We start from the raw sequence: 16,154 nt of genomic DNA on the forward strand, positions 1-16,154 counted from the left end.
TATATAATGAGCTGCCCATCACTGGAAGTCTTTAGGCACAGGCCAGAAGCCCACTTGAGGAATCAAAGAATTTAGAACTGGAAAAGACCTCAGAGGTCACCTAGTCTAATCTTCCCCAATTCTCAAGAAGAAGAAACAGACCAAGTGAAGACACAGAAAGAAATAGAGCTAGATGCAAATCCAGACCTTCTGAGCCCTTCCTGTTGCAGAGAAGTTTCTAGTTCAGATCGTTGTGTGAGAGGCCCTGAAGTTGAAGGTCCATCCCTTCTTCTTTGCCAAAATCACACAGCAATTTAGAGAGAGAGCCAGGATTAAGTCCCAAGTTTGGTGCTGTTTCCACTTCACGGTTTTATCCTCTGTTGAGTTTGCTCTTTTGGAGACAAAGAAGCCATAGAAGGGACTCCCAGGGATGGGAGATGAGGTAAACAAAATTGCCCTAGATTAGAAACAGCATCTCTTAAAACCTCCTGGGGAGAAGAAGATTTTGTCTAGACAGCAGCAACCTTATAATTGCAGTCAATCCTCCTAAAGGGGGAAGGGAAATTAGCTTCAGGACTATGGCCAAGCAACCATACTCAGTCTACTTCCCATTCCTTCTGCAGGATTCTATTATCTTGTATCTGCAAGCCAAGGGGGGACTCAGGGGCTGGGCTGGGCTTGAAGGTCATTAGTAAATGCTCAAAGAACAGTGATAGTCATATGAGTAAGTAGCTCTCCTCAGGAAAGGAAGGAACAGAGGAAAAGAAGGCATCCACAGATAATTAATTCTCTAATGCCCATTCCAAGCCCAGTGTTCTATACTCTAGGAGAGACAAAAGAATGAGAATGGCCCCAGATCTCTGGGAGTTCACAGTCTATTAAGGAAGATAGGTCCACACATAGATACAAAAGACAAGCTTTAAAGTCCTTGAGAGCAGGCCCTATGTGCTATCACTTCTGACTATCTTCTCACTATACGACTGCTCCTCTGGTCATCCTCCTCAACCTTAACTTCTTCTCAATAGAAATTCTTCCCAGGGGTCCCCTAGCTTTGATAAGTGAGTTTTTGTCCTATCCTGCTGGAATCCAGACCTCTAACCCACTTTGCATTAGCAAATGAGTCTGTTTTGGTTCTCTATCTCAAAAGTCCAGAATGCAAGCTTCTTGAGGGTAGAAATTATCTTGCCTCTTTGTATTTGCATCTTGTGCTTGGTAAGATGCCTGTTACATAGTAAACAATTATATTCTATCTACTTGTCTGTTGAAAGAAGATTTGTTAAGAATGAAAAGTAATCTATTAAGAACAAAATAGATAATTTTCTTCTGTTATAGAATATTATTGTTCTGTAAGAAATGACCAGCAGGATGAATACAGAGGACTGGCGAGACTTACATGAACTGATGCTAAGCAGAACCAGGAGATCATTATATACCTAAACAATATTGTTTGAGGATGTATTCTGATGGAAGTGGATCTCTTCGATAAACAGAGCTAATTCAGTTTCAATTGATCAAGGATGGACAGAAGCAGCTACACTCAAAAACAGAACACTGGGAAATGAATATAAACTGCTTGCATTTTTGTTTTTCTTCTCAGGTTATTCATACCTTCTGAATCCAATTCTCCCTGTGTAACAAGAGAACTGTTTGGTTCTGCACACATATATTGTATCCAGGATATACTTTAACCCATTTAACATATAAAGGACTGCTTGCCATCTGGGGGAGGGGATAGAGGAAGGGAGGGGAAAAATCGGGACAGAAGTGAGTGCAAGGGATAATGCTGTAAAAAATTACCCTGGCATGGGTTCTGTCAATAAAAAGTTTAAAAAAAAAACCATTAAAAGAAAAAAAAAATTTGGCAATAGTAAAAGCTATCAAATATTCCACTAAGACTTAATTCTTTCTGTAAAAATAGACAAGCATTCTTTTCATTAGTATGCAAATGTATTTTCATCTTTAACAAATAGTAAACTTTTATGTATACCAATTTTTTTAAAAAATAAATTTCTTTATGATTTATTATTTAAAAAAAAAGATAATTTTGTTCTGTATTTGCCTCTAACCCACTTTCCAGCAGCATTAATGGGTCTGTTTTGGTTCCCTAACTCAAAATTTCACAATGTGTGGTCTTCCTCTATTAGAATATAAGCTTCCTGAGAGCAGGAATTATCTTACCTCTTTGTATTTACATCTTGTGCTTGGTACAATGCCTGTTACATAGTAAGCAATTAATAAATGTTCTATCTATGTGTTGAATAAGGATTTTGTCAAGAGTGAAAAGTAATCTATTAAGAACTGTATTTATTTTGTTCTATATTTGCTGGTTTTTGTTTTGTTTTGTTTTGCCAAGTAACGTCTCAGCAAGCTATTTTTCAATATCTTCCTTCCCCCATAATCTCTTTGGGGCTACAAAAGACAAAAGAATCTAAATATTCCAAGGAAGTTATCTCCTTCTGATAAAAAACTGTAGCAGAAGGTTTTCAACAAATGCTAAAATGATTTTTTTTTTTAAGTACAAGTTTTCTTAGCTCTGTGTAAATGGCTATCCTAACAAGGACACATTCTTTCCTTTGTAACAATTTAAGCATCTTTTTGTTTTAATAAGTACTTTTCCTGCATTCTGGGCCATACCTACTTTTACCAAAATCACTGTGTATTGTACCAAATATGTCTCCCCTTGTTCCTCTGTTATACAACTTGGGAGGAGAGATTGTGCGCGCACACACACACACACACACACACACACACACACACTATCATTTGCATAATTGTGACATACATGGTCTATTACATGGTATATGTATACCATGGTACATGTATGGTATAAGATGGTGGTATATGACAAAGACAGATAAACATACAGAGATAAATAAGCTACAGCAGTTAGTTTACCTATTTGTCTATATCCTGTGCTGGGCTCATTTGGACACTAGTGAGTAAGGACCCTGTAAATTCTCATAACTATTTTTCTACCCACTTGTCCAGCCATGGATCTTAGCATAAAGTTGTCGATGGTCTAATAGGAAGGATAAGATGCATACACAATGTGATAGGACAAAGTACACAGGAAAAATTTGAAGAGGGAAGGATCATTTTCAGTTGAGAGAAAATCCAGGAAGACTTCATGGTGTTGAAATAAATAGCTAACACTCCAAGATTCTAGTATTTTAATTTTACTGATGGGAGAACTGAGGCCCAAAGAGAGGAAGGAGTTTGCCCAAAGCCTCCTACCTCCCATCTTTCTATGCTGCACACTTATGTGCTGCTTTGTCATTTCCAAATATGTTCTCTCTTCTTCTTCCAAAGAAACAGGACCTCTATTGGGCTCATCAGCACCAATATACTTCAGAGCAGTCATGATCCTACTTTAAGTGAGAAAGCGAGATACAAAGGGGACACACCGTGTACTTATTGCCCCCTAAGTCACACATAATAGCAGATGCAAACTAACCCAAATACACACAGCTTGTTGCTTATTTTACTTTTTTTTTTTTTTGATGGTGAGCTCAATTGAATTTAAATGAATTTTCCAGGTTTGCTCGGCTAGTAAGAGATTGGATTTGAACTCAGGTCCTTCTGACTTTAAGGCCAGTGCTCTATCTACTTCACCAGCTAGCTGCCCCATATATTCTCGCATCATGAAGCCAACAGTCTATAACTCACCTTCAACCTTCAGGGCGTCTTTGGCATGGCCAATGGCTTCCCAGGGTGAGGGGATGTCAAGGAAGACGGCATCGGCCACATGGGACACACCGAAGCCATTCTTACACACATCCTGGTTCCTCACGGTCACCCAGCGGTCCACTCGGTGCTCTCGGAACTCCTCCTCTGCCTTCTGAGCTCGCTGCTGGTGAAACTCCACCGTGTGCAGATGCCCAGTGGGAGCCACTGTCCGGATAATGGCATGGGATAGGGAGCCACTCCCTGTACCTGGGACAAGAGCAGGAAGCCACTTCATTCATTTGGTTGTTATTGTGATGTGCCATGGAGCCACCCATGTATTCCTTTCAAAAAATTATTTTTAAAAACAAAGACTCACATTTTCTTTCTTTTTTATGGAAGGAAGGAAGGAAGGAGAAGAAAGAGGGAGGGAAGAAAAGAGGGAAGCAGGGAGGAAAGGAAGGAAAAGAGGGAAGGAAGAAGAAAAAATTCTAGAATAAACATGATCAAGCTAAACAATTCAGGAATTTGGCTATGTCAAAAAAAAAAAAAGTCTCAATCTGTAGTCATTATTCATCAACTCGCTATCAGGAGGTAGGAAAATGGCTCGTCATGAGTCTTCTGGAATTATAGTTGGTCATGGGATGACCAACACGATCATTTAAGCACTTGTTTTTAAACTATGTTTGCTCTGAAAAAGGCACACTGAATTACTTAAAATTGGAAGCATAACTAGGAAACATGAAAAATGCATATATTAAAATTCCCAATAATTCCCAAGTCAATTCTACACGTGCAATCTTTACTATGTTGCTGTTATGTATAAATTATCCTCCTAGCTTTCTCACTTCAGTCTACATCAGTTCATACAAGTTTCCCCAGGTTTCTCCTAAACCATCTCCTTCATCATTTCTCACAGCACACATTACTGTGTGCATGTACTATATGAATGTAATACATCATAACTTGTTCAGCTAGTCCACTTGGTTTTAGATTTTTTTCCATGCAAACAAAGCTGCTATAAATAACTTTGTACAAATGGGTCCTTTGCCTCTTTCTTTGATACCTTTGGGATGTAGACCCATTGCTGGGTCAAAGGGTATGCTTAGCTTTTTGGGAATAGTTCCAAATGGCCTTCCAGAATTGCTGGCTCTGTTCACACCAGGCACAAATTCTTATTAGGAGTCTTGGGGAAAAAATAAGTAATCTTTCCTTTTGCTTTCTCTCAAATTCTGAAGGACAGACTGAGCACGGAGGAAAGGGCCTTGAAATACAGTAAAGGCCTGGCAATCTGTGCTCTAGATTGGCATAAGACCAATCAGTGATTCTCAAACTATGTTTGCTATGAGGAAGGCACACTGAATTATTGAAGTTTGGAAGTGTAATTGGGAAACTTGCACAAGAATGCATGTAAAAAATTCCCAATAATCCCCAGGCCAATTTCTTTGCACTTAGGTAAGTCACTTATGTGAGTCAATTTTCTCATCTATATAATGGAGACATAACCACTGGATCAGCTCCTTCTCTGGGTTGTAGTAAGAAGGGGAATAGGAAAAATTTTGTGAACATTAAGATAGTTCATAAATTATAAAGCATTATCTATATGAGAACACTTTAATTGAGATTGAAGGTTTTCTATTCAATTGGCAGTTCTCTTTCTATAAAGCTTCAGAGGCTTAGAAAACTTTGTCCCCACAGTAGGCTATGGAGATAGGATCCTTACGCCATTTAAAAATAGTACTTTGTCTACAATACATATACTTTCTCGATCTGATCATTTGTTATTATATATTTTGAATCGTCCCTGATGTTCTGCTGAATACAAAACAATCTTCTCTTTTATTTTGTTTTGAATTCCTTTTGTTGTTTTTTCAAATAAAATACATTTTAAAAAATAGATATGCTTCAATCAAAAAAATTCTGTTTTTAATTTATGGAATAAAACAGATATTCATATAATATAATAAAAAAAGATGGCTATACAGAAAATTGCAATTATAACTTCATTTTACAGAATCTCAGAGAGATTGAATGACTGAACCAGTCATAGAGCTATTAAATGCAAAGCTAGGCCTCAGTCCCAGGTCTTCTGAGTTCTCTGTGGCTTTTTCTGTCACACTACATTGTCTCTTATACATCGAATTACACAAATATCTACGTAGCATCTTTTATGACGATAACTACAGTGGAAATTTCAGCCTGGGTAATAAAAAGCAATAATTAAAAGTTCAAATCTCTATTAGCACTTAAAGATTTACAAGTTGGTTTCCTCCCAACTCTTCTGTTGAGGAAGTTATTCTCAATTTATAGGAGACAGAGTAAATATCAGAATAAATACAGGTCTCATACCTAGTTAACTGTCAGTTCTGAAAGTCAAACCTAGGGCTCAGGCAGGAGGTAAAATCACAACTGTTACCCTGGAGATCCTACTAAGTCCTGCCTTATCCTCCATTCCAAGAAAAAGTTTTGGGCAGAGGGTTTTCTTTTTTCCTCCTCTAAATCAAAATTCAATTAAGAGATATCATTTAATAAAGAAAAAGGTCCAAGGGGCAGCTAGGTGGCACACTAGATAGAGCACCAGCCCTGAAGTCAGGAGGACCTGAGTTCAAATTGGACTTCAGACACTTAACTCTTCCTAGCTGTGTGACCCTAGGCAAGTCACTTAAACCCAATTGCCTTAGCAAGTGAAAAAAAAAAAAAGAAAAAAGAAAAAGGCCCCATAGAATGGTGGGATAGTGTTAAGTGCTATGTGATACAAAGAAAGGAAAAAACCATTAAACCTATCCCCTAGCATCATCCAGGACATGGAAGCTTAATGGAAAGACAACCAAGGGATTCTTATGACTGAGTCATACATAAAACTGGAGATGATCAATACATGAAAGGCACTAGATTTAAGGGGGTCAGGAAGTATTCCCATAGAAACTGAGATTTGAAAGAAGCCAAGAGGCAGAGATGAGGAAGGAAGAATTTCTAAGCATTGAGAAGTGAGAAAAATGCTCAGAATCAGAAAAAAAGAATGTCTCTTGTGAGAAACAGCAATAGGCCTGTGTCCTTGGGAGGAAATATGATGTAAGAAAACTGGAAAGTAGGGAGGGACCAGATTAGAAAAGACTGAAGTCAAACAGAAAATTTGATTTGATACTGAAGCTGGAATTTCTGAACAAAAATGTGATGTGGTCAGATTGATTTGATGACAGCTCAGTGCTTGGATGGACCACAGTGGAGAGAGACTCGTGGCAGACAGACGGACTAGAAAACAATGGATTTGGAATTGGGACCCCTCACTTCCCTGGGTCTCAGTTTCCCTATCTTCCAAATGAAGGGGACAGACTCCATCTTTCTCCAAGGTTTCTTCCCATGCCAAATCCTATGAGGTATAACATAAAGGAAGGCTTTATATGAAGGTATCTTAAGTATGTCTAAGATTTCTTCTAGTGCAAAAACCTAAAAAATTAGAAACTGACTTCAACTGCTTGGGGGCAGATGTGGGGCACACTGGAGCCCCATCTAGGAGTCTAGCAGAGATAGAATGGGGAGATAGGATGAGAGAGCAATGGCAAAGGGCATGTACGTAGGTGATTGTGGGATGGGGAGAAGCCCCCCCGCACCGATCTCTGCCAGCCATAGTCTGCCTCCCGGCCTCCAGTCCCAGCAGGCCCTCCCTGCCAACAGAAGGAGAGACAGATGGAATGCTAGGGAAGACACCAGGAGTTGGGGGGAGGGGCGGCACTGCTGGCGTGTGCTAGGGGAATGGGAGGGAGGAAGCAGGGGCAGAATTTCCCCACTCTGCACAATGGGGGCTGGGCCTGAAATTCCAGCCCTGGCTCCAGGCTTTGTATTAGGGCCACTCAAGGAACAAAAGAGCCAGTCTAGAATTTCATCTCATTTTACTCCTAGACCAAGGCCAGAAGGATTGATCTCTGGAAGGGGTCAACAACTGGAATATCAGAGAGCAAGTGGAAATTGCCAGCAGAATAGCATCTCTGATGTCCAATGCCAAGAGAGAAACATTTTTAAGGACTTAATAAGAGCACACAATCTCTGAGTTGGAAGGGACCTCGGAAGTCATCCCCTCCAAAATGAATAATCCTCTCTAAAAATAATAATAAAAAAAAAATCCAAGAAAAGTAGTTGTTCTTATTTACATCCCTCTACAACATGCAAGCTTGTTTACCTCCTCCCAAATTAGCCTCTTCCACTCCTGGATTGTGCTAAATTGGTCCTGACAGCTTCCTCTCTGCACCTTCCACCCAGGGCTCCTTCTCTAACCCCCAGGACTACACAGAGGAGGGGTTAATCCCTTTTTCACAAGGCAGCCTTTAGGGAGATCCTTTCATTGTTTCTTCAAGGGCTTTGTACTTTACCAAAAAAAGTCCATTTGGCACAGCTCACTAAAAGCCAGAAATCACCATTCTTCCATACTCCCAAATACATATTATATATGTAAACATGCATAGCACACACAAATACATTATATGTGTATACATACATGTACTAGATATGTATAGATATTTGAACATATGATATAGGTATGTATTCATGCATATGTATTATGTCTGGGAGCACAGATATATATGATATGGATACACATTTATATTACATATAGCCATACATGCATTATATATGTATGTATGAATTGTATATGGTCATTTTATAAAATTCTCATAGATGGCTAATAAGTAAAGAAGTAAAAGCCAAGATTAGTTCTAACCTTTTGAAATTCTTTTGGATCCTGACTCAAGTCATCAACATGTTAGCTATGCCTTCAGCTCTGGGCATCTGTAAATCTGACACTTTTGACACTGATATTGTTACCTAAGACAAGACCAAGGGCATACTGGACTAAAGACTTCCTTCCAAGCAGAATCAATTAATCAACATTAAGGATCATTTGGGTCAGCCCTTTCAATCCATTCCATGCTCCCTGAATGTGCCATCACCTAAGCTGCATCTTCAGGTCTAGAAAGATAGCAAGCCAGGCTTTTGAAATCCAGCCTCACTATGCCTTGTTCAGCATCCCCAAGCCTAATCTAGTAACCTGATTTTTGAAAAAAGCAAATGGATTTAGTTTGATTTGATTTGGTCTTGATGAAACTACTCTTGCAATCCCCAATTTTGCATTCCTATGGTGTCAGGCTGAAGCAGAAGTCTAAAACAGCTGATAGGCAGGAGACCTCAAAGTTAAGAAGACCTGAGTTCAAATCTCACCTCTGACTTTTTGAACAAGTAGCTGAAGTTTCTAAGGCAAGAGAAATGGGGGGGGGAGGAGAAGGGCCTAATTTGTGCTAGCTACTGTACTGAGCTTACAAATATTATCTCATTTGAATGTGGATTTTCACCTTTTGTTGTTGTTTATTTGTTGGCTTGTTTTTTTTTCTTTCTTGTGTCTTTTTCCCTTTTGATCTGATTTTTCTTGCATAGCTTAACAAATAGGAAATATGTTTAGAAAAATTGTACATGCTTAACCTGTATCAGATTACTTGTTGTCTTGGGAAAGGAGAAATTTGGAACACAAAGTTTTACAAAGATAGTCTTCTTTTGTGAAAACTATCTTTGCACACAGTTGGAAAAATTAAAAGCTATGAATTTTCTTTTCTTTTTGATCTGATTTTTCTTGTGTAGCAAGATAATTGTATAAATATGTATGCCTATATTCAATTTACATACATTTTTACCATGTTTAATATATATTGGATTAATTTCCATCTAGGATGGAGAGAGGGAGAAATTTGGAACACAAGGTTTTGCAAAAGTCAATGGTAAAAAAATTATCCTTGTATATGTTTTGAAAATAAAAAGCTTCAATTTAAAAAAAAGAAAGAAACTGAGGCTCATCCAGAAACAATCTGCTCAAGGTCACAGGAAATGACAGAGCCAGTATTCAAAGCCAGGTCTGTTAATTACTCACTGCACAGGGTGGCTAGATGGCACCATAGTGCACAGAGTTCTAGGCCTGGAGTCCAGAAGATCTGAGCTCAAATTGGACCTCAGACACTAGCTATGTTTCCCTGGGTAAGCCACTTAATGCAGTTTACCTCAGCTTCCTCATCTGTAAAATGAGCTGGAGAAGGAAATGACAAACCACTCCAGGATCTCTGCCAAAACCCCAAATGGAGTTGTGGAGAGTGATTTGACTAAACAGCAACAAATTCTTATATTTTCTGAGCTTCCACTATGGGGAACCCTGTGCCAGATGGCTTGGGTGAGACCAACAAGAACAATATTCTTGATACTTCTTAGAACTCAAAGTCTCATAGGGTGAATCCCATAGGGACAATGAAAGGTCACTAATTCAGTTCCAAATCAATAATAGCCAGAGAAATGCAAACTAACTCTGAGATGTCACCTCATACTTATTGTTATTGTATTGCCTACGTGACAGAAAAGGAAAATGATATAAGCTGGAGGAGATGTGGAAAAATAGGGACAATGATGGACTGTTGGTGGAATTGTGAACTGATCCAGCTATTGTGGGGAACAATTTGGAACAATGTCCAAAAGCCTTATAAAACTGTGTATAACCTTTGATCTAAGAATACCACTACTAGTTCTGAATTCCAAAGAAATCAGAAAACAAGGAAAATTACTTCTTTGTACAAAAAATATTTATAGCAACTCTTTTTGTGATAAGAAAAAAGTTGTTATTTGTCCTTCATTCTTGAAAAGGACTGTGACATCAGGAAGGTGATACCATGACATGCAAGTGAATTAGATTACAGTGAGGGAGGGCTATGAAAGGTCATTTGCCTCACTTTCCCCTCCTGAGCTATCTGGGTTCAAAGGAGAGATAGAGGTCAGGATCACTGAAGATGGCCCAGAATGAAATGGGAAACCTTGGCCTTTTTAAATTAAGGTCTTCAATAGATCTCAGTTTGAGAGATACCCATTCAGGGATTAAAGCTAGATAGCAATTGAGGCACAGAATCTATTTATTTAGTTTAATTTTTTTTTTTTTTTTAGTGGCAATGAAGTAGAAACTGAGAGAATATCCATCAGTGGAGAAATGGCTGAACAAGTTGTGGTGTATGATTGAGAAAGAATACTACTATGCTATAGGAAATGAGAAGGGGATGGTTTCAGAAAAACATGGGAAGATTTATGTGAACTGATACAAAGTGAAGTGAGCAGAACTGGGAGAACAATCTGCATAGTAACAGCAATACTATAAAGACAATCAGTGTGAATCAATTGTGAAAGACTTAGTTACTCTGATTAATACAATGATTCATTATAATTCCAGAGGACCCATCATAAAAATGCTATCTACCTCCAAAGTGAGAAATGATGAACAAAGAACACAAACAAAAGCATATTTTTCTTCACTTTTCAAACTTTTTTCTCTTTTTTATTTCACAACATGGTTACTAAGGAAAGATATTTTGCATGACTTTAATGTATAATGATATTTTATTGCTTGCCTTCTTAATGAGTGAAGAAGGAATGGGAGAGTGGGAAAGAATTTGGAATCTAAAATTTAAAAACAATGTTTAAAATGTAAAAATAAAGTTAAAAAAATATACTCCACAATTTCTAAAGAAAATAAAAACACACTTTCAAATGCTCCTCAACAACTCTGATAGTCAGAGTCTTTCTAGCTACTTCTTCTATTTATGCATTATGAACTAAGTAGGAAAGTACATAGAAAGTATTACAAGTTGGATACATTAAAGAGTATATCAAATCAGTCCATTCAACTCAATGAACTAGGCATTTATTAAGCTCCTACTATATTCCAGACACTATTATAAGCACTTTACAAATTTTATCTTAGATTTTTACAACTCTGTGAGATAGGTACTATTTAATTATTCCCATTCTGGAGGTGAGGAAACCAAGGCAGATGATGGCTAAGTGAATTGCTCAGAATCACACAACTAGCAAGTGATTTACCTAGTTGCTTCATGGACAGTGGATATGTGAAAAGAGACTGGTTGGTATGAAATTTGTGGAGGCAGAAGCAGAGAGACATTGGCATTAAATCTGGGGTGACATCCTCCATGAAGCCCTTCCTATTCCAGCCTCCTACAGCCCACTTCTCTGAAATTTTGCAGTGTCTTCTGCCTGAACAACGCAATCTAGGGCCTGCTAGTAGTCTACACCCTATCTTGTTTTTCCACTCTCTATCAGCTCTCTGACAACAATAAAAGCTCCGGAGCTTACAAGGGCATTCTCTTCCAACAACCTTGTGAGGAAAACAGTGAAAGTTATTATTATCCCCATTTTATAGATAAGAAAATTAAGGCTTAGAGAATTGAAGTAATTTTCCCAAAGTCACAGAGTCAGTCAATATTACAACCCAGTGTGAAATGATAAAAAGAACTCTACTTTGGGATCAACATGGCTTGGGTGCAAATTTGGTTTCTGTCACTTAATCTCTCTATGTTTCAGGTTTCTCATCCATAAAATGAAGGGCTTGGACGGGCTGGTCTTTAAGGTTCCTCTACCACTTTTGTTTCTTCTGTGTCACGTTGGAAACTCTGAGGACAGGAAAATGGTAAAGGAAAAATGGTAAATGTCTATAGACAAAGTAATAGTGCCACTTGGCAATCGGAAAGGGGCTTTTGCAAAAATAATAATAATAAAAATAAAATTATTCTATGCATTCTATAATCAAATCACTATGACTGCCTCTGGAAAAAGAATGTCAATCAACTGTTTCATTTACCATCTCTATGACTTCCTCAACTAAAATTCCCTTTCTCTCTCTCTCTTACACTCTCTTCTCTTTACATCTCTTTCCTCCTTTCCTTCCTTCATTTCTTTCCATCCTCCTCTCCTCTTCTCTCCTCTCTCTTCCTTTCTCTCTCTCTCTCTCTGTTTATCTCTATCTCTTTCTCACTCTCATCATCTCTCTGCCCCTCCCCAACTCTCTCCATCAGCCAGGCAAATAGACAAAACAGGTCACTATACTCAATTTACAGAGAAGGAATCAAACTCCTCATTTGAGTAAGGTCACAGCTGGAGCAACGGGGCTGGGATGATGAGAACATGCATCTCCTTGACTACTAGGTCAGAGCTCTCTGCACTGCTATGGCTGTCCCTATAAAAAAAAGAGATGGCCCAGGAGTTCTACTATGTACATTGCTTGGATTATTGGTTGAATTATGCCTCATGGTTACCATGGCAAGTTCTGGAAACTAGACTGATGCTCCTTATCCCAGATTACAGCCTATATCAATGGAACAAACTAGATAAAAAAAGAACCAGAAACAATTAAACTTAATAACCCATTGTTCAATAAACCTCCAACATGGAAGCAAAAGGACCTGGGTTCAAATCTTCCTTCTGTTACTTAATACTTGTGTGATGTTGGGTGAACTCCTTTCCCCTTAGAGATGTTTTCTATAAAATTAGGGGACTGGACTAGATAATCTCTAAAAGGGGGCGGGTCACCTTTTCTCCCTAGGGAACTGTGACCCACTCCCTGGACCTCAGCCTCAGCAGGTAATAGCTTTCTCCATCACTGAAACAAATGTGATGTTTTAATCCTGTAATGCCAGAGAAACTGAGGGAAGGTAGAGACTAAAGAGTATTTAATAATTTATTTGAAAGGGAGAGATTTACTGGGACCAAATGCATCCATGGTTTGGTCCCAGGGATTGGTTTCCAAGAATCTAGCAAACAATGTGAGTTCTCAATGGGATTTTCCCCATTTCTGGAGGGTGGGAGATGGGATAACATAATGAGGGAAGGTAGAGGGGAGAAGATGGGGAAAGACATCTTGATAAGATGGTATCTGATATTCTGATAGCTTGGGATGGGGAGAGGCATTCGGATATTCTAAAACATAAGATCTTTTATCCTTATCAAGTATTCTGATAAAGAGGGAGGGGAGGTTTTTGCAGGACTGAGTTTTGAGCTGAATTACAAACTAAAGCAGAGAAACTGAGCCAGGATAATTAGGGAAACTGAGTCAGGAAAATAAAAGAGAACTGTGGCATAACAATCCCACAGATGATTCTGATGGTATTCATCTTTCCCACCCTTGGAAGTCCAAAAAATAACTGAAGAAGAGGAGAGCTAACTTCTTGTACTGGCTTAGTTCTAATTCACTGTCAACTTGGGTCCTTCTCCAGGCCTCAGTTTTATCCTCTGTTAAACAAGGATGAGAATGGGAATGATAAGATAAGACTCCAGCAAAAGGCCACACCCTAGCTGGCAACTCAGTGTCTACAAGGATCATGGGGAGGAGGGGGGCATTGACATGATTATCTTGCTCCTAAGAAGGTCTTTCCTGTATTTACTATATACAAACAGGAGATTGAGCTACAAATAGCAACCTCAGAGATTATTCTTCTCAATTTGCCCTTGTTAATCACTAATTCATTAAGAATTTAGCCCACCTTGTGTCATCTTTCCACTTGTTAATCTCAAAGTCTGCTAGGAAATTTTGCCTTCTCTCTTGTTAATTGTGGGTTCATTAGGAACTTTTCCAGCTCACACTAAGTGTCACAATAATGTTTTTTGCTCCTGAATGGAAGACAGATTTGAGTCCAAGAATTCTTTACAGATGATTCCGTACATTCCAGTTTCTTAACCCTCAGCAAGAAGACCATGTACAATAATAGAAAGAATACCAGATTTGAAATCTAGAGACCCTGAAATGAGAGGACCTGGAGAAAAGAGACCTGGATTCTAGTATGTCTCCTTATTTGAGTTATTTCTTTTTCTAGGCTTTAAGTTTGCTGATATGTAAAATAAAGACTTTAGAGTTTGACCTAGATGATGATCTCTAAGGACCCTTTCAGCCCTGATGATCTATAATTAATGGGTCTAAAAGTCCTTTTTAGACCAGACAATCACTGATTCTGAAAATCCAGGCTCTGCTCCTTACTAGCTATCTGACCTTGAACAAGTCAACTATCCTATTCTAAATTTCCTGTACTTTATCACACAGAGTTATTATTGGAAGGATTAGAGGTATGTAAAACATTTTAAAAACCAAAAACATTAGGCAAATATGGGAGATTATCATTGCTAGTTCCTCAAAGAAACATTAGAAGCTTTCTAGATAAATGCAGAGGCAAGACAAAGACCCCACGTTCTTAATTGACTTGGTTCTAGAAATGTGAGCAATCAATAAATCAAGAAAGAGATCAAAGGCATAAACCCAGGGGGAAAAAAAAAAAAAAAGGGACACAAAACTATCCTTATCAGCTAAAGAATGATAGTTAAGAAAGATAGTTAAGTACTTAGAATACACTCGAGAATTGGCCAAGAGTGAACAAGAAGTGAATCAAATTTTGTCTATACAGAATAAAGTGAAGTTTATTTGATTGTTAATTCCTCCATCCGGTCTCCAATTTAGTTAGCATCTTTAAAGACAGACTCAACAACCTTTGAGATAATCTCAATGGGAATTTAGCCTTCCCAGACTGTCTTATTAACATAAGTTAAGAAATTAAACTTTCCCAGACTATCTTGATTGGCATATCTTTAGGCAGGTCTGGTATCTAGTCAGCCACCTGGCTCCCCAATCCAGTTTGCCTTTTCACAATCCCTAAGGCTACATTTCCCCCCTAAAAGATCTGCTTATGATGAAAATTTTTGCTAAATTCTCTTCAAGACCAAACCCACAATAAGATACTCGCTCCCCCTAACTGTACCTTCCTTCCCTCTAGCTAACTCCGATCAGTCTGCCAAACAATGGCTCTCTCCCACCTCTTGGAGAAACTTCTCTTTTCTTTTTTTAACTATATGGTCTCCCAACTCTATTTCATATTTACCATTCCTGTGTCTATTACCTATTCCCCTAAATAAATCTACCTTTTGTCAAAGACAACGGCCATTGTGAATTCTTCCCCAACTTTTGGGGCTCTATCATCTGGTGTCTACATCCCCATATCACCTGAGACAATAACTTCAGTAAAAGAGCAGGACACAAATAGAACTCAGAAAATCGATAGTATTTCCATGGAATATTATTGTTCTGTAAAAAACGATCAGCATCAAAATACAACTTTTCCCCAGAATAAATTCAGTCACTTAGTAGAAACTAATTCAGCTTTGTTTGCATGTAATTTCCACCTCTGGTCTCTTTAAAAAAAAAAAATTATTTCCTTTGGTCTTTATATTATATTTTTAATAGTATTTTATTTTTCCAAATACATGCAAAGATAGTTTTCAACATTCACCCTAGCAAAACCTTGTGTTTCTGGTCTCTTTTTGTATCTCTAGCAAATAGCACAACATGTAGTGTTAAATAACTGAGGCTTAATAAATGATGACTAAACCATTCATCATAAAAAGTATTTTGAACTAGTTAAAAAATAGAAGAGTGTCAATGGAACAGACAAGATAAAAAAGAACCAGAAGCAATTAAACTTAATAATCCAGTGTTCAATAAACCTAAGAACATACATTATTCAACAATAATTTCTGGGAAAATTGCAAAAGCAGTATGAATAGGTTTAAACCTACCTAATAATAACAACCGTTTATGAAGCTCCTACCATGTGCTAGGTACTATTCTAAGCACTTCATAATATCATTAATGTGGTTCAAGGATC

General features: G+C 38.1%; 1 protein-coding gene across 1 annotated transcript in view; it reads right to left on the reverse strand.

The window, feature by feature from the left end:
* TRMT61A (tRNA methyltransferase 61A) overlaps positions 1-16,154 on the reverse strand; it is a 46,972-nt gene that overhangs the window by 14,135 nt on the left and 16,683 nt on the right. The window contains exon 3 of the mRNA XM_051978306.1: positions 3,646-3,912. Coding sequence (XP_051834266.1) covers positions 3,646-3,912 — 267 coding nt within the window. The remainder of the gene's footprint in view (positions 1-3,645; positions 3,913-16,154) is intronic.

The sequence above is a fragment of the Antechinus flavipes genome, chromosome 2 (genome assembly GCF_016432865.1).
Source record: "Antechinus flavipes isolate AdamAnt ecotype Samford, QLD, Australia chromosome 2, AdamAnt_v2, whole genome shotgun sequence".
Lineage (NCBI taxonomy): Eukaryota > Metazoa > Chordata > Mammalia > Dasyuromorphia > Dasyuridae > Antechinus > Antechinus flavipes.